The 19051-nt window shown below is 36.7% G+C and overlaps 1 protein-coding gene across 2 annotated transcripts in view; it reads left to right on the top strand.

Moving 5' to 3' along the window:
• The window catches only part of LOC100267354 (DNA-directed RNA polymerase III subunit 1), a 59196-nt gene that overhangs the window by 6113 nt on the left and 34032 nt on the right, over positions 1 to 19051 (top strand). For both annotated transcript variants that reach the window (XR_009465832.1, XM_059737439.1), the window contains exons 5-13: positions 3487 to 3664; positions 8931 to 9115; positions 10443 to 10555; positions 10689 to 10788; positions 11373 to 11588; positions 11681 to 11829; positions 11914 to 12055; positions 12146 to 12286; positions 15040 to 15228. Coding sequence is in view for 1 of the 2 variants with exons in the window: in XM_059737439.1 (XP_059593422.1) it covers positions 3487 to 3664; positions 8931 to 9115; positions 10443 to 10555; positions 10689 to 10788; positions 11373 to 11588; positions 11681 to 11829; positions 11914 to 12055; positions 12146 to 12286; positions 15040 to 15228 (1413 nt within the window). In the remaining variant the exon portion in view is untranslated. The remainder of the gene's footprint in view (positions 1 to 3486; positions 3665 to 8930; positions 9116 to 10442; positions 10556 to 10688; positions 10789 to 11372; positions 11589 to 11680; positions 11830 to 11913; positions 12056 to 12145; positions 12287 to 15039; positions 15229 to 19051) is intronic.

Raw genomic sequence — 19051 nt, 5'->3', positions numbered from 1 at the left:
GGAAAGTGTTGTTGCGGAGATGGTGCTTTCAAGTGGTTTAAGAATGTACAAGGATAGGATTTTACATTTGGATAGATGAGGTCCTAGAGGTAGGTGTTTTTATAAGGGTGTGCATCCAAATGAAGTGAGGGTGAGAGTAGTGGGGCTTCCTATGCCCTTGTGGTGTTGGGAGGTGTTAAAAAAGGTTTGGGGATTGTTGTTGTGAATGAAGAAACAATGCATCTTCGGTACTTGCAATGGACAAGGATTTTGGTGAGTTCATATGGGAAAGGATGCTTGGGTTGTTATAGGTGCTGGTGGGCCTGTCTTGCTTTGCCACCTAGTTATGGTGGGAAGTACCACCATGGATTTCTCAAGTGGTTTCAACCAATGGGAGCAATGTTTTGGAGGTTAGGGTTGAGCTTGCGGGAGTGCCACGCATAGATGAGAGTGTGAAGGTGTAGTCTTCATTCCTGTAGAAGGGGGTTGCTGATGCATTGCTCTACGATGGAAGGAGAGGGGTGACAGTTTTGGTGGTGGCTGAAAATTCTGAAAAGGCTATGGTAGTTAGTGGGCTAGTGGACATTGTGGAGGGTGATGGTTATGGGAGACAAGTTGTTGGGGGCTATTTAGGTGCAGTGTCTAGTAAGGGAGCACAAAGTGCAGTAATTGGTGGGCTAGAAGAAGTGGGTTGTGTTGAGGGCTTTTTTTTTTTTTTTTTTCTTTTGATAGGTAAAAACAATTGTATTAAAAGTGCCTAAAGCATACACAATGTACACAATGCCAGTGTTGAGGGCTTGAAAGAGGCCCAATTCTTTCAAGGTTTTTCAAGTGAATGAGCCTAGCTTTCAAGTGGCCTAGTGGAAGTTTTTAAGTCTCAGGTGACCTATGGGAGGGTTGGGGCTGTTATAAGAAGGCTAATGTCCTCTTGTTCTTTTTAAGGTGCAATGGGGAGGTGTGAGTTGGGTTGTGATGGTGGTAATTCCAGCCTGGCAAAGGAGTTGGCTCTTGTTGGGGCCTCTCTCATCTCTGGTGGGCTTGATTCTTAGATGCCTGAGCTCCCTTTGTCGGTTGTTTACCCCGTTAAGTACCAAAAGAAGGCTTGGTTGCTGAGGCCTGGGAGGAGGACGGAGCTGGGGGTAGCTGGGGACCTCGTTTCAATAGACACCTCAATGATTGGGAGGTGGGAGAAGTGGAAAACTTATTAAGCAAGCTTCATCCTTTGGCTATTAGAAGAGGTGTGGATGACTCGCTCAGGTGGAAAGCAAATAAGAATGGGACCTTCTCTGTTAAGTGTTTTTATAGCTCACTCTCAATGGGCATCAACCACCCCTTCCCAGTCAGTACTATCTGGACGTCCTGGGCTCCAACCAGGGCTAGTTTCTTTGGTTGGGAGGCGGCTTGGAACAGACTACTCACCACTGATCGCCTAAAGAGATTTGGTTGGAACATCCCCAACAGGTGCTTCTTGTGTAAAAATGAGGAGGAGTCTATTGATCACCTTCTCCTGTTTTGTGAAAAGGCCAGAATGTTATGGTATCTAACCTTCTCCCTTTTTGGGGTGCAATGGGTGATGCACTCCTCTGTGAAAAGGAATCTCCTGGGATGGTATGGATCTTTTGTGGGCAAGAAAAGGGAGAAAGCATGGAAAACTGCCCCCCTTTGCCTAATGTGGACTATTTGGAAAGAAAGGAATAGAAGAGCCTTCGATGATGTGGAAAGAAACGATCAAGATATCAAATCCATTTTTTTGTACACTTTTGTGAATTGGGCTAGGGTATATATTAAGGATCATACTTTATCGTTGTTTGATTTTGTAAATTGGTTAGCCACCAAGTAAGGGTCAGAACCTTTTGTTTCTTGATCCTTTGTATCTTGGTATACTTCGTGTATACTCTCTTTAGCCTTTTGGCTTTTAATGAATTTCCTTTATCTATCAAAAAAAAGTACCAACATGGCCCTAATTGTGGAAGCAGCATGACAACCTGTTACTGTTTCTCTCTTTGGCTTTTCTTTGGGGACTCGAGTAGCTACTTCTCCTTCACCTTCTGGAAATGGTCTTGGTCTGGAGGGAAGTGGAGTGGATGGCACCTTGGTGGAGTTGAAAGAGGCACAAGTAAGGCCGATTGAAGATGCAGTGGGTGAGACGACTTGGGAAAGAGGGCATGTCTTGGTTTGGTTTCGAGGGAGGAGGTGCCTATGGAGGATTGGTCCTTAAGCAACCAGACAGCTTTTAGCAATTGATTGGGCCAACAGTAGAGATTTCAAGGTTGATATTTTCTCCCCTTGGAAAGCTAGGAAAGAGGTGAGGGGTCGGGAGGGTGGGTAGAGGTGGAAGAACCCTTCTTCAAAATTTGAAAGGGAACTAAAGAAGCTGGAATGTTTTGTGAATTATGAAGGGGCTGAAGAAGGTAAGCAATTGGGAAGCAGAAAGATAAAGTGGGAAACTGCGGCAGTGGGTAGATGAAACTAATTTTTATCTTTGTGGGATGCTAGAGGGGCTACTATCAGCGTCAAGAGGAAGTTTTCCAAGGCATTTATTGGATCATAGAAACCATTTTTGGTATTTCTGCAAGAAGGTTGACTGGATGCACATTTTTTTTTTTAGGTCTTTAGGGCATTGAGGTGGTGGGTCTTCTTTTGCTTGCCATTTGCCGCTATGGGTATATTCCTTGTGTACTTAGATGCTCATTTTTCAAGCGCTTTTAATATAATTACTCTTTTTACCTATCAAAAAAAAAAAAAAATGGTAAGAAAAAAGAGCTGGAGCAAGTAGGGTCTTAGAAAGTGCTTTTAATCAGTCAAAAGTTCTGCAGCAAGTAGGGCTTTTGAGGTCATGAAAATATTTGTATGTTTTTGTAAGTTAGACATAGGCCATCAGATTACTTGGACTCCTTGACTAATTTTTGAGCATCATAAACAACTACACTGCAATCCCTGCAAGAAGCACAAAACCAGACACCTTTATTGTAAGGAAAAGTAGATGTACATATAGATGGACTTTAACCACTGAAAAGATACTGTGGTTGAATTATTGACACCATACATAACTCCAGACAAAAGAGGCTGATTGTAGGCTGGATCCAGTATGCACTCCATGAAATGATTGGGGCTGCTTCTAGTGGAAAATGATATTTTATTATAACCCATTTATATGGTAGCCTGACAATGATGAATCTTTTACACAACTGCATTTTGAGCTAATGATTACAATTATTTTGAACAGTTCCTATAAAGTATTACTAGATCAATTCGACCTCATTTATAGTCTATCAACAAGGGAACCTCAATTTTATCAGAATATAAATGAATTATGCATGCAGATGCTTAAGAGATAAAAAGCACAAATTACTAGGTTGTGGCTCAATCCCTCCTCCTTGAGCCTTCCCTTCCTGAGGGGATCTTTTGGAGTACAGTTGTTGCCTCTTTCTCTAATTTTCTAGTCTTTACTGCTAATGATTTTTGCACTGAGGGCATAATCACTGAATGCTTAAGGTTTCTTAACAGTCTTGTTCTCGTGTACTTTTGGATGAGAAAGCATCTAAAGACTACTTGAAGAAGATGAGAAGTCAAAAAATGGAGGCTCTAAAGAAGGCCGAATTAATGAAAAAGATAGTACAAAAATGTACAGCTATGGCAAGTAGTAAGAAAGCAGTGAAATGTTCCAGATGCGGGTATATGAATGGTTTGTTTCTTTCTTTTCATCTTGGTAATTCTATTCTCATGTTATGGTTTGCTATGCTTGTTGCACAGTAAGCTGTAGGTTGTTAAAACATTTTCTATGATGATCTTACCTTTTGTAGGTTTAAGGTGAATGATTGTAAAGAATAAATCTTACTTCGCACTGAACCATCCTTTGGTCTTTGGTTGTAATATGTGTTATTTTATCTCTACATATTGTCTGTTTCCTATATCATTTTGAGCATTTAATTTTTATTTTATTTAAAAAATTGCAGAATTCATTTGGTAATGCATATTGTTTGTAGCTTGTATTGTTATGAATTTAGTAAAATTTAGATATGTTCAATTTAAATGGAGGATACACAGTTTATTCTTAAAAAGATTGGTTAAAAAATATTAAATTATTCAACTGAAAGGAGATTGAGGCATAACTAATTTTTGTATTTAAATGGAGGATACATTCTTCATTGTTAAAAAGATTTGTGAAAAAATGTTAAATCATTTAACTGATAGGAGATTGAGACATGACTATTTTTTGTCTTCACATTAAATCTTCAATTAAAGCCATCTATCTGTATGATCTAATTTGCAAACATATCAAATATCTAATTTATGCAAAGGGCAAGTTTCTTCAGAGATGTCTGCAAGATGTCCTTTGATTTCCACTTTTCATTGCATTTCCCAATTTGCTGAAGCCTTTTTTTTTTTTTTTTTCCTTTTGATAAAATCTCCAAACTGTGATTTTGATTGGGCAGTAGTAGGGTCTTGTATTTCACATTCATTCAATATATATATATTTTTTTTGAGGCAATGGTTAACGTATTTTGAACTCTTTTGTAAACTACCCTTCACCCAGATTTGTACTGACAGTAGTAAGTTTATCAGGTTTAGGTGGGGTTACTGGCAAAACCATCCAAGAAAAAATAAAGAACTTTTAGAGGAAAAGAAAATGATTATGAGGATTGGAAGGGAGACACACACAAGGAAGAAAACATATATTGACTGTATCCTAACGGCTAGTTGCCACGTTGTGGTATTTTCTGTTAAAAAAAATGAAAAAAAAAGAACAAAAAAGTGTGTTCATTGAAAATGAGGGAAAAAGAGAGAGAGAGAGAGGAGGGGGGGGGGGGGGGGGGGGGGGGAATAGAGCAAAAGAGAGATAAAAATAATTATTTATTCTGAGCTGCACAGACTTGGTTTGGTTTCCAGAAAAAGGCAGAAAGCATAAGTAAAGAAAATTGTGAACTGAGAGAAAAAAGATCCATTAGCAACTATCCAGCTTATTTAGGGTAATTTTTTTTCCACAGTTCTCTTTGCAACCAAATTGATGGTGAAGGGAAATCTCAAAGAAAAGAAAAATGATATATCTATATCTATATGTATATATATGTATATAACAAAGGTTGATAGCAGAGAATACATCAAATAGAGAGAAAAAAATTGATGATGAGTGTGATTAAATGATTATGATGAGGTTTTTAAGGGTTTGTTCACTGAGGAATGCGTCATGTCTGTGTAGCTTGAAAATTGTCGTGTGCACTTAGGAAAGGGGTGCTACTTGTGGCATGGCAGCATGGTTGGGGCCTAGGATGCAATGGGTTTATATTGGAAATTTTGTAATTTTATATAGCTTGAAGGATGTTTTAATAAAATAATATCATAATTGGGATTAAAATAACATAATAATTGGGATGAGGCAATCCAATACCTGATGTTAGTGCAAAGCTAAATGGGTTTAAGAAATTCTTCCCATACTGAAACCTGTATGAAATATTGACAAGGCAAGATGGATTACCCTACAAACCCAAGAACTTCTGTCCCCACAAAAAGGGTTTCTTTGATGTTATGTATATTGGAATCCAATAATTGTTCCTGATTTCATGAGGTTTATTTGATTTACTCCTGATTATATGTGTATTTAAATTAGTCGACAATGTAAATTAGGGGAGTTGTAATTTAGAGGATTTGTAGGAAGAATTTTAGGAGTGAGTCGGCTGTATTATTTGGTTTTGATTTATTGTGCAAGTTTGAAAGTTGTATATATATATCTGTACTAGTTTTTTCAATGAGTGAATAAGAAGATTTCTTATACCTATCGGAAAAAAAAAAGAAGAAGAAGAAGAAGATTTCTTATTTTCCAACAATGTATTGGGTTCTCTTTTACTGGTGTTGATTCCAAAATTTGACTTTGAGAGAATTTGTGGTGGAAAAATCCACTCTTTGAACTCCAAAACTTGTCTCTATCTTGTTTCTACGTATTTTGTTATAAACCAGTCTCTTTTCTCGTTTCCTTAACTTATACTTTGCTGCAATTTGACTAATTGAAAAAACAGTGGTCCCTCCCTTCTCATGCTTGCTTTTGTTCTCCCCTTTTTGACTTGACAAACATGTTTGGACCTTTCGTTCCTTAAGGATGGTTTTCTCTGAAGTCCTTTCATACATTGTCTAGGAACAAATTTCCAGTTATATTCCATTGGTCTAAATTTATTTGTAACACTATGATTCCACCTAAATTCCACCTTCGTGTGGCTTTCAGCTGATAAAAAGGTTTAAGACTAAGGGGCTTTTTAGAGCCTTTAGCCTCAGTTTTGCGTTCTCTGCTTAGGCAGAATCAGAATGAAAGATTATTTTTTCTCCTTCATTGCCAAGTTTGCCATATTGATTTGAGATTATTGGGGAGATTATTCATGTTGACTGATATTTCTTGGGTTGCATTTAGAGCTGTCAAAGATATTATGATTATTTCCGTTGAAGGCCTTGGAAAAGTTCTAGGAGCAGAGTGCTGTAGGAGGGAGTTATGTTTGTTGCCTTATTATTGATTTGGTTGGAAAGAATGTTCGGATGTTTAAGAATATCACAGACCTTTGGGAGTCCTTGTGGGATCTGATTCACTTACTTCTTTTTAGGGATTAATTTCAGAGGACTCTGGGTGCTTCATTGGGCTTGAATATGCTAGCTTAGAGAGTAGCAAATGCTATTATCAAGAGAGAGCATGGCCATTTTTTATTTGATAGTCAAATAAGATTTTGGAATATATATATATGGATAATGTGGAATCCTCACCTGTAGAGTACCTTGAGTTGAACTTTAATGACTGTTTCCAGAACCCAAGGTGTTTCTAGAGGGTATGAAGGCATCATGGTTAGATCTTCCTCTGGGCTTGCTAGTTTAGATATAGTCAAAGAGTTGGGATCATTGCCTTGCTTGAAGATTTAGTTGATGGGAAGACTTTGAACCTTAACAACTTTTAAGTATGAATGAGTGGAGCTCAAAGAGTTGAAACTGTAGACATTTATCTTGAATCCTTGTTTGCATGTTTTATGGACTCTTTTTGAGGATTGGAGTTTTTCCTTGGTGGATTTCATCATTAGGTCAGGAGATGCCTAGTATGCATTTATTTATTTTTTTCCTTTTCATTCAGCTTGTTGTTCATATACTACCTACATACTTGGATGACTTCTCTTTTTATTTATTTATTTATTTATTTATTTTTGTGTGTGTTTACTGAATAAGGTTTCCTCTTGCCCATAGAAAAGGAAAGGAGAAGCATACATTGGCTTATTTTTAGAGGTTTACAATCATTTGGATAAATGAGAAGTTAGACATTATGGTCTACATACAAATTTTAGCTTAATGGAAAATTGTGTGTTAAAATGTAATTTTATTATTTTTAGATGTAATGTGTACAAACTCTATAATATTTCCTAATTCCCCTTTTATAGGAAAACAAAAATGCCATTCTAAGAACTCGAATGCATAATTTTGGATCAAAGATGCCATCTTGAAGAACTTTGAATTTTTAGTCTTGGCCTTTAAGAATCTTTAAACTTGGGTTCAAATCTTGAAGAATTTATAGAATTGCTTAAAAGGTTTTGAAGAACTCAAAGAAATTCAAAGAATTTTGCAAAATCTTGAAGGCCATCTTGAAGTTGTGATTTGAAATCTAAAGGGGCTCCTCTCTTTTGAATACACATATTACTTACTGATAAAAAAAAAAAAAAAAAAAAAAAAAATCTAAAGGGGCTTTTTTTTTTTTTTTTTTTTTTTTTAATTTATTTAAAATTTTTAATTAATTTTATAGAGATTGAGAAAACTTATTCAATTATCCCTTAATTTTTTGGGGATAACTACAATTAATGTGATAATTATCTTCTTTTTAATTATCAAAATTAGCTAATTGATATGTATATGTTATTTATCAACATTAGTTCATTTATTTTTATTTCTTCGGAAGACCGCTAGGCCCCACGTGACATATTACACTATTTGGTTTGAAGACCTAACATTTTTTTATTTACTATATTTATCTTGCATCAAATACTTGGCTTTGTTTCATTTGAAATGCTTAACACCACATGGCATCCTTTTTATCACACGTTTTACGCCATAGATTTTTATTTTTAATTTTATTTTTATCATAAACCAAACATATATATTAAAAATTAAAAGAAACATGAGAAGGATGAGGAATCCTCCCCATGATGTACAAACCTGATCGAAAGAACTAAGTAAACCTTCACTAACCAAGGAAGGCTATACAAAAGGTACAAAAGGCTTATACAAGTATGATATCTCTTGACCCTATAAACCCAACCATAGGGTGTACATATCAAAAGCCAACTAAGCTGAATTACACTTAAAGGATAGGGTTTAAAAATGTTTGTACAGTGAGCCAAAAAAGAAACATAGAAATGGTCCCACATCATCTCTAGTGTCTTCCAAATGTCCTTGAAAATCCTAACATTCTTCTTTTTCCACACAATCCACAATAGAGAGAGACACACAATCCTCCAAAAAGTCTTGCCTCTAATGGAATTCCCAAAACACTTGAAAGAAACACCATCATATCACAAATATTGTCTAGCTGAACCCACTCCATCCCAACCTGTGAAAATTTTAATGCCACAATCCCAAAGTAATCGGACAATGTAAGAAGAGATGATCAATCATCTCTCAGCTTCTCCTACAAAGGATGCACCAATCAAGGCTAAGGGCTTTGAAAGGTCTTCTCAACTGTAACATGTCATTGGTATTTACCTTCTTGTGTACCACTAACCATGCAATAGATTTTTATGACATGTGGTGAAATTTTATTTGGCAACTTGGTTACATGTTATTCTATGACTAGTCCAGTATTTATGCATGGCAATTTAACAAGTGGGTAATGTTTTCCCCTCTATGCATGATTTCTGTTTTCTGCATCTGTTAAGGGCCTTCTTTTATCAAACTGCAGTTTGATAATGATTACTTTTATTTGTCGTGCATTGCAGGTATTGTGAAAAAGGCTGTATCTGTTTTGGGAATTATCCATGATCGTTCAAAAATTGCTGATGGAAGCTTGGAAGAATGCAGTTCAGCAATTTCTCACACCAAAGAGTCCAAGGCATCATTCAGTGTTGTTGATATTCTTAACCCTGTCAAAGTTCTTTCTCTTTTTAAAAGGATGATGGATGAGGTATACTTCTGTAACGGTTTTACAGAATTTCAATTTTTGGAGTATACAAACTCATATATGTATTACAGATTGTTAAGCTACAACTTTTTCCCAAAAACTTAGGCTATTAGGTAATATGTCATTATATGTATCAAACTATCAACAAAGAAGGTTGGGTTGCTGAGGCTTGGGAGGAAGACGGAGTTGGGGATAGCTGGGGTCTTCGTTTTAATAGACACCTAAATGATTGGGAGGTGGGGGAAGTAGAAAGCTTGTTAAACAAGCTTCATCCTTTGACCATTAGAAGGGATGTGGATGACTTGTTCCGGTGGAAAAAGAACAAGAATGGGACCTTTTCAGTCAAGTCTTTTTATAGCTCCCTCTCAAGGGGCATTAGACTTCCCTTCCCGACTAGAACTATTTGGATGCCTTGGGTTCCAATTAGGGCTAGCTTCTTTGGTTGGGAGGCGGCTTGGAGCAGGCTGCTCACCATCGACCGCCTGAAGAGATTTGGATGGAGCATCCCCAACAAGTGCTATTTGTGTAAAAATGAGGAGGAAACCACAGATCATCTTCTTTTGTTGCGAGAAGGCCAGAATGTTATGGCTTCTGATCTTCTCCCTTTTTGGGGTGCAATGGGTGATGCACTCCTCTGTGAGAAGGAACCTCCTGGGATGGCATGGTTCCTTTGTGGGCAAGAAAAGAGAGAAAGCTTGGAGAGCTGCCCCCTTCTACTTGATGTGGACCATTTGGAAAGAAAGGAATAGGAGGGCCTTCGATGATGTTGAGAGGAATAACCAAGAAATTAAATCCACCTTTTTGTACACTTTTGTGAATTGGGCTAGGGTGTATATAGAGGAACACACTTTCTCTTTGATAGATTTTGTAGACTGGTTAGCTATCAAGTAAGGGTCAAGTTTGTTTGTCCTTTTGCCTTTTGCACCTATGTATCTTGGTATACTCTGTGTATACTCTTTCTTTAGCCTCTTTGGCTTTTAATGAAATTTCTTTTACCTATCAAAAAAAAAAAAAAAATGTATCAAACCAATTAACACTTAGGCTAATGGCCATATCTGCCCCATTTGCAATCTCTTGTCACAATGGGTTCAAATAATAGGAATACATGAGCAATGGGCTTTGAATGAACCTAAGACCTCTAGTAACATAGGCTCTAATACCATGACAGACTGCTAATTTAATCCAAAAGCTTAAGGTATTAGGTAATAGTCTAACTGTGTGTATCAAGTTAATTAATGCTTAGGTTAGTAGCCTTAGCAAATATTAAGTTGTAATAATTACATTGCATTTCTTATTAGTATAATGTATTCTTCAATTGATTGTGCTACAGGATTGTGATTTGCTTAATCTTGCTGAAAGACCAGAAAAACTTGTTTTAACGAACATTGGAGTGCCACCCATCGCTATTCGTCCTTCAGTTTTTATGGATGGTGGAACACAGAGGTCTGCTCAGCATAAATTTAATAATATCTTTGTTTGTTGTGTTGCATAAGCATGTTGTGGATAAATTTTCTTTATTTTGTAGCTTTCTAGTGCTTTTAATAATGCTTAAAAGTCTCTTTTTTTGCTATTGCAGCAATGAAAATGATGTTACTGAGAGGCTAAAGCGGATTATTCAAGCAAATGCTAGCCTTCATCAAGAGTTACAGGACACAGGCTCCACATCCAAATGTCTGGTATGGAGGATTTTGACCTTCTACCCTCTTCCCTGCAGAATTTTCTTTGATATCAATATTGTTGCATGATGATTCCTTTTTTCCTTTTTATGTGTCTGTTCATATTTGTTCAATTTTTTTTTTCTTGATGGACTTTCACATGATTCCTTAATGTATTATTTCCCCTTTTCATTTTTTGGACGTTGAAGTTGCCTTTTCTTGTTTTATAGATAAGAAGTTGTCCTTGATAGTTAGCATTGGGTTTGTGCTCTTCTTTTTTATGAATTGCCTCTTGTTTGAACTCCTAACCTATTTTTATATTCTGATTGGTTTTCTATTTTTTTTTTTTTTTTTCTATTTTTTTGTTTCTTCTTGTGTCTTTGAAGAAAGTGGTTGACATCTTTTATTTGTTTTTTAAGTATCTCTTTTATGCGTCACATGGTATTCATATATTTCTGTTACTTTCTTTATTGGAATCTTCTTTCAGTCTTTTGAGAACTTAAAAGTGGGATTGTAGTTATATTGTTTTTAGAAAAGTTTGTAGTTATATTGTTGGTCCCAGATTCTATGATCATGCAATGCTTATGCTGGAGATGTTTGTTTAGGCTGGTTGGGATTATCTTCAAATTGAGGTTGCCCAGTATATCAACAGTGATGTTCGTGGTGTTCCACTAGCTATGCAAGCTGCCAGGCCATTGAGTGGTTTCGTTCAGCGCCTCAAAGGGAAGCAGGGGCGTTTTCGTGGGAACTTGTCTGGGAAGCGTGTTGAGTATACTGGCAGGACTGTTATATCGCCTGACCCTAATCTAAAAATTACCGAGGTCAGATGCTTTACTAAAAGCTTCATTGATTTTTGGGCTGCTTTGTTGTGCCTGCTGTTTATTTGGAAATCAAATGGATCTATTGTCTCTAGGTGGCAATCCCCATCCTGATGGCTAAGATCTTAAGTTATCCTGAACGTGTTTCTCATCACAATATAGAGAAGCTGAGACAATGCATTCTCAATGGTCCTTTTAAATACCCTGGTGCGAAGCTTATCAGATATCCTGATGGTTCTATGAGGTAAGGATCATTTTTAATTGTTTCTCTGTCATTGGCAAATGCTTCTTGTGTTGATGTGGTGGAATCACTTGTTTTATGCTGCAGGTCTTTGATGTTTAGTGGCAGAAAGCGCTTTGCTGATGAACTGAAATATGGTTACATAGTTGAGCGTCACTTGGAAGATGGCGATGTTGTTCTTTTTAACAGACAACCAAGTTTGCATCGGATGTCAATCATGTGCCATAGGGTGATTAAAACTGATTTTAAGTGTACAAATAGGTATCATTTGAAGTTCTTTTTTTAACATTTAATTAAGTTTTCTTATTTATGCATGTAGGCGCGGATAATGCCTTGGAGAACATTGAGGTTTAATGAATCAGTTTGCAACCCATATAATGCAGATTTTGATGGTGATGAAATGAATATGCATGTCCCACAGACAGAAGAAGCTCGCACGGAGGCTCTTATGTTGATGGGGGTAAATGCTATTAGTTCTCACTCTTGTTTAGATTTGTGCCTGTCAGTGGCCATCTTCTTTCTTGATCTTTGTTTATGATTCAATAGGAACCACCATTTAGTCCCTATTAATTTTTGACTTTTTGAACTGTCAAAAAGTCAAACTTTTCTAACCATTTATATTATTATTATTATTATTATTATTAACTAATAATAGAAAAAAGTACACTAAACTACCCAGGGTGTATACATGGGTGCCCCAAAGGAAGGTCACAAACAAGAAATGACAGAAAACCACTCTTACTCTCAGCAAGACCCCACTCAATTCTCTTTTTCTTGATAGGTAAATGAGAGACTATATTAAAAAGCGCTAGCAAAAAGGTGCATCAAAAAGTACACACGAAGTATACAACATATGCTCAAAGGCTATCAAGAGAGAAGAGGGAAGAGTAAATACCAACCACCCTGAAAATAGCCAAACCACAGCACCCTAAGAACAACCGGACATTCCCTGGTGGGAAGGACCAGTGCAAAAACACTAACACCACCAAAAAGAGACTCCTAAAGCTAGCACATAATAGAAAACACCCTTGAGACCTTCTGAAATCAAAAACCTGCAACCAAGTTGTAAATGAAAAAGGCGGCCTCATAACGAAGGAACTGAAATCCCACTGGCCCTCCCCTTTCCCCTATCTGAGAGTAGTTGTAATTGACTGAGCATTCTAGTTTTCATATCTCCCTCTCCAACTGAGTAGCCAAAAACAAATTTCTCTTTCCCCCTGCGACTTTGACCCCATGACCTTTTCTTGACTCCAATTTCCTCAAAAGGTAGTTGATTTCTTTTTCAACCCCCACCATTGGCAAACCCAAAAAGCTACTGAACTTGACTAAATTATCAGGAAGGCTAACAGAGCCAAGCTTCTCCTCCTTTGAAACACGACAAGCTTCCATTGCTTTAGTGGCCTCCCCTTCCTCAGCACTAACTTTCAAATCCTTACCTGAGGAATCCTTCTCTGCACTTCTCTTGAGATCCACCAACCTCCCATCTCGGAGCAACAAACTTAGCGGTTGAAGGTCAAAAACCAAAAATCCTAAGGGAGGCCCCACCCAATCTATAAAATCAATCAAAGGCATTGAGCCTTCTCCTATGTACATGCTAATCCAAGCTGAAAGATTACAAAGAAACAAATATTTTCTCTCTTAATAAGTTCGTTCTTTGTTTTCAAAAGTTCTTTGATTTCATTTCCACCAAATTATTCAAAAAATGCAAAGGGGGGCAGCTCTCCACACCTTTTTCTTTTTCTTTCCTACAAAGGAACCATGCCAACCCAATAGAGTATCTTTCACTGAAGAAAGGATCACCCAAACTACACTAAATAAGGAGAACAACAGTTTTCATGGAATCCTTACTTTGCAGTGAATTAGAATATGATCAATAGACTCCTACTCAAGTTTACAAAGAAAACATTTATTTGCTAGTGGCTGCCTTCTTTTTTGAAGTTGATCTAAAATCAAAATTTTTCGCCAGTTGGCTTCCTAAGCAAAAAGCTCACTTTAGACAGGACCCACAGATTCCAAATAATGTTTGTAGAAAGGGGATTGACCTGCGTTGACTTGGACTTACGCTTTGTAGCGTTGCTTCTGTGTTGCATGATATCTGGTAACATTGTGGTCTGAATTATCTATTAAAATAGGGGAAAAGAAATACTCTAGATCAGAATTCTTAGTTTGATTGACACTTGGGTCAGCTGTGTAGCTGTCTTTCCTTATCCTTTCTTAATTTTCCTGAAGCCCAAATGTTTCAAACACCCTTTCTAACACTTTTAAATATCAATTTTCTTATAAAGCAAGAGGTTTTTACAGCTATAAACTACTTCATTGCTGTGGGCATAAGTATCTAACATTTTGTGTTTCTTACAAAAGCAAACCTTTGGCCTGGGCCACATGTTCTTGGGTTTGATCCCTGCCACTGGGAATCCTTGGATTACATGGTGCTGGCTGTGGCAGGTGCCTTCAGTGACCTCAGGGTTTGGTAACCATGGGTAGTTCCAAAGGACCTTGCCATGGTGTGGTTCCCTGGGTTGTCAAAAAAATGGAAAAGAAAGAAAAAAAGAAAAAAGAAAAAAAGAAAATACAAAAATCATTGCACTTAGTAGATAAATTTACATCAGTAGCTCTTGACACTGCAATTATTCTTTTAATTCTTGGGTTGTCTTTTTTTATTTTTTATTTTATTTGGGTGGCTTTGTGGATGTGGCTGTGGGTGGAATTGGTTCATAAAAACTAGTCTCAACATTAACTTTTTATCTCTCCTGTTTCTTTTGCTTTAAGGTCTGAATATATTCTTGGATATCATTATAATTGTTAAATTATGCTCCTTTATTTCTCTCATTTTAGTTGGAGAAGCTTTGTACTACTATCATCCTTTCATTTTGTCTTGGGTATATTATTTGCCAAAAATGGAGGATTGATGTTTAATCATCAGTCATAAATCTACAAGTACTGCCTACTGGATGAGGACCAAGACCTCTACATCTATAACAGTCGCAATGGTATTGTTAAAACTTGCTTGAACATGAATAAGTCCTTTTGGTATTCTATGCATATTCTTAAGAAACCAATATGTCCATTTCTGGGTGAATCAATTTTTGGTTTAAGTTTGGTCATATTTTATAATCTCATAAACATGGGTCAGAAATTATTATTGAAGTTATCTTTGCTTTTATTATTCGATATGTTACTGTTCTGATCAGAACTGTGTTTGTTGCTTTTTAGGTGCAAAATAACTTATGTACACCAAAAAATGGAGAGATCTTGGTTGCTTCGACCCAAGATTTTCTAACATCTTCCTTCCTGATTACGAGGAAGGACACTTTTTATGACCGCGCAGCTTTTTCGCTCATGTGTTCATATATGGGTGATGGCATGGATCTTGTTGATTTACCAACACCAGCAATAATTAAGGCAAGTTACATTTACTTGATGATGATTTTAACCTTTTTATTATAACGCATTGCGTATTTTTTAGGAGTGCTTGCAGTAAATAGTAAAGGGTTCCTTGTCTTCTTAATGTGATAGTTTGCAGTTCTCACTTCTTCATCTTCTTTTCCTTTTTGACATCGAGTGAAAGAATGTGAATGCAAGGAAAACTGAATGTAGATTCTGTATTATGATGACCTTCTGATTTGAAAGAAGTGATCTTTTGTGTGTTTTGCTTTTCCATTCACAGGCATGCAGCTAGGAGTTTGCTAGATCATGTCATACATTTTCTCCCAAGAAAATCTATAATGTGATAAATCATGTCATAGTGGGCATGGATCATGTATACTCTAATCTCAATGCTTGATTGAACGTGGAGGAGAATGTTGGGTTGGGTTAAGAGAGCTTTAGTTAAATAAGTCTCTAATTGGGAAGTAGTTATGGAGGTTTTCTGCAGAGAAGTAGTGTTTATGGAGGCAGATTGTTATAGGGAAATTTGGGGCAATTGATGAGCGTTGAAGCTCCAGAGAAGGTAATGAAAGCTTTGATGTGGTCCTCTGGAAAACTATTAAAAGGGGTGTGAAGACCTCTCTTCTAGGATCAAGTTCCAATTGGGGATGATCAGCTAACCAAATTTTGGTTTATTCGTGGGTGTGGCAAGTTGCCTCTTATAGTCTCATTCCCTGCTTTGTTTAGAATTGCTTCTCTGAGGAATACTGGAATAGCTGATATTTGGGATGACAGATGTGGCTCCTATGGTTGCATTACCTGTTTTTAAAGAAAATTTCATGATTGTGAGTTGCAAATGGTTGAGGTATTCAGGCAGATTATTTAGTTGGTGATGCTGAACAAGCATTCCTTGAAAAGAATGGTGTGGCAAGGTGCAACTAATTGGTGGATCAATTGCTGTTGTTATCCATTCTAGGAATGCCTGGATTCCTCCCTTCGTCTCTTCTTTAGGATTCTTGGTTGATCCCAATGTTTGTTAAAGATTTGTTGTTATCTTAGCATTGTAGATTTATAGGGAAGAGGCATTCTAAAGTTTGGAAAGCGGTGCTGTTATGCTTCTTTTAGTGTATTTGGAAGGAGTATAATAGGAGAACTTTATGGTTGAGATTATTACTAAGAGACTTTTTCTTGAAATTATTGTTTGGTTGTCTAGAGATAGACTTTGGTTAGAGAATCTTATTGGATTGTATAGGATGAGTCTAGGCCATGTGTGGTCGCTTTTTGCTTCTTGCCTTCTCGTCTTTCTTTTATTATGCCCTTTGTATTCTTAGCATGTAGTTGGAGTTCATCTCCCCTTTTAGATATGCAACATTTATAAATTATCTGTTTATGCGTCCAAAAATGATTAGTTGTGGATTGGTGACCTCTTTAGAGACCCTAAGGACAAGATAATCGACAGTTTCTTGCAACCAGCTCAGTTTGGTTCAGTTGTCAAAATAGTGATTCTAGCACTTTTGGAAGACCTAAAAGAGATTGCTTGGTATCTTTAATATTTGGTGAAGGCAAATGTAACTATAGTTCTATCCTAGATGACTTGAGTAATGCAAGTGTTTTTAAGGGGAAAAAAAAATCTTGTTATTGGTGATAAGAGTCTTTTTTGTTGCTGAATTTGACATTGAGGTGAGCTGTATGTATTAATGTATAAACTAGAATGGAGATTGTTGTAAAAATGTTGGTTGGTCCATTTGATTATCAGAAACTTTTGGAGAGGTGTCACTTTTTGGGAAAAATGACTTCTGGAAAATTAGGAGGGCCTAAGCACTTCTTTGGTATGTGGGGCAGGGGGGTTGTGAAATAATCAATTTCCCTCTGGAAAAATGTTGCCTTCCCTTGGTCAAACTGCAAAATTCCTTTATATATATATATATATATATATATATATATATATATATATATATATTTAATTAGAAATAAAAATAAATTTTTATTGATAAAGGAAAGAGGGAAGGATGAGAGATCCTTTTCATAGAATATAAAACCTGATCAAAGTAAGAGTAGACTCCTCCACTATATGAGGTTAACTAAACACAGGCATACACAAAATTACTTACAAACTGAAACCAACTCCTTTTAATGTTATCAACCCATTTTGAATTACAAACCGAAAGCCAACTTAGTTGAATAACATTAAGTGGAACTCCCCTAAAAGCAATGGAACAAGAGGCCTAAAGGGATGAGTAGAAATGAAGTAGATCCCATGTCTCTTCGATTCTCCACTTCTCCTAAAAAATCCTAGCATTTCTCTCTTGCCACACAATCTAAAGAATAATGAGGTAAGTGATTTGCCAAAGTGTCTTGTCTCTTATTGAATTACCTAATCCTCTAAAAGAGATAATCATCATATCTTCGGTGCTCCTAGGTTACACCTAAACCATATTGGCTAAACTGAAACGCTTATGCCAAAGTCCCAAAGTTAAAAGATAATGTAGAAAAAGATGGTTAATCTATTCTTCATTTCCTTTGCATAAAATGCACCATTAAGGACTAAGAAAATTATAAGGTCTTCTCACCTATAGTGAGTTATTGGTATTTACCTTCTTATGCACCACTAACCAAGCAAAGACCTTTTACCTTTAAAGAGTATTTTGATTTCCAAACAAAATTGGCTAGATGGAAAGGGGTTGGACTTGAGGGATTGGACAGAACCAAAAAGAAAGATTTTATTGAGAATAAGTCAGAGGAGGACAAAGACCATGCCCTTGAATTTGCGGTGGTGGGAGACAAGTGCACCGAGGTGAGTGAAGACACGAGTCTTTGAAGAGAATCAATTTTGGCATCAATGAGATTGCAATGGAAGTTAAAATTCCAGTAAGACAAGTAGGAATTACCAAGGGTGATTGAGATGGTGAGATTTTTCAGTGAGATTATGGAGTTCTAAAAATTGGGAACACAAAGGTTGACTTTCCTACCATAAATCTTCCCAAAACTAGATTCTCTCACCATTCCCCACCACAGAGTGGGTGTATGGGGCAAATTCCTAAAAGAATTGTGCAATAGCCTTCCAAGGACATCTATGTGACCGTTTAACCAAAATGTTGACGTCTCATCCATTAGGATGTCTCCATAAATGCTTGCAATAACCTGATGCCAAATACCACATCTTACCTTAGGGAACCTCCATAGCCACAAATAGGTATCTATTTTCTAATGAGTGGAAAATGTTTTTAACAGTAATGTGGTTGTTCCACATTAGCTTTTAAAGTTGGCTCTTGGTGAAGTGATGTGCTAGTCTAAGGATGGGAGGGTCATAAATGCATGCAAAAATTGCAACTCATGAAAGCAAAATTGGATACTTGGAACAAGGCAATTTCAAGGACATTAAGGAAGGAGATGCTATCTTTAGTGATGTTGCCATGGTATATTCCTGTGAGGAAGGGTGCTTTAACAACAAAATTAGTAGCATTAAGGGATACTAGAAAGATTGACTTAGAAGAACTTTTAAAGGTGCATCAAATAAGAAGAGGTAGGGTGAAGTTCATTAAGGAGGGAGATTTTAATTCCAAGTATTTTTCACAATGGGGCAATTAGGAGAAGAAAAAGGAAGTTTATCAAGTCTTTGGTATTTGGAGAAAGGGTGTTGGTATTGTTGGACAACAAGCATGGTATATTAAATGAAAATTTGAACTTTCCTGGTAGACTTTCAAAATCAAATTGGATGTTTATGATGGTGGGATGTTTAGATTGGTCCCTAATTTCTAAGGAGACTACTAGGTAGTTAGAATATCATTTTCCAAAGTGAAGGAAATTCAAGGTGTAGTTTTCAAATCGATAAAGGAAAGGCTTTAGGTCCATTCCTTAG

The sequence above is a fragment of the Vitis vinifera genome, chromosome 6, assembly GCF_030704535.1.
Source record: "Vitis vinifera cultivar Pinot Noir 40024 chromosome 6, ASM3070453v1".
NCBI classification, from domain to species: Eukaryota; Viridiplantae; Streptophyta; class Magnoliopsida; order Vitales; family Vitaceae; genus Vitis; species Vitis vinifera.
The sequence above is the reverse complement of the archived record's forward strand: the minus strand, read 5'-3'. Positions and strand labels throughout refer to the sequence as shown.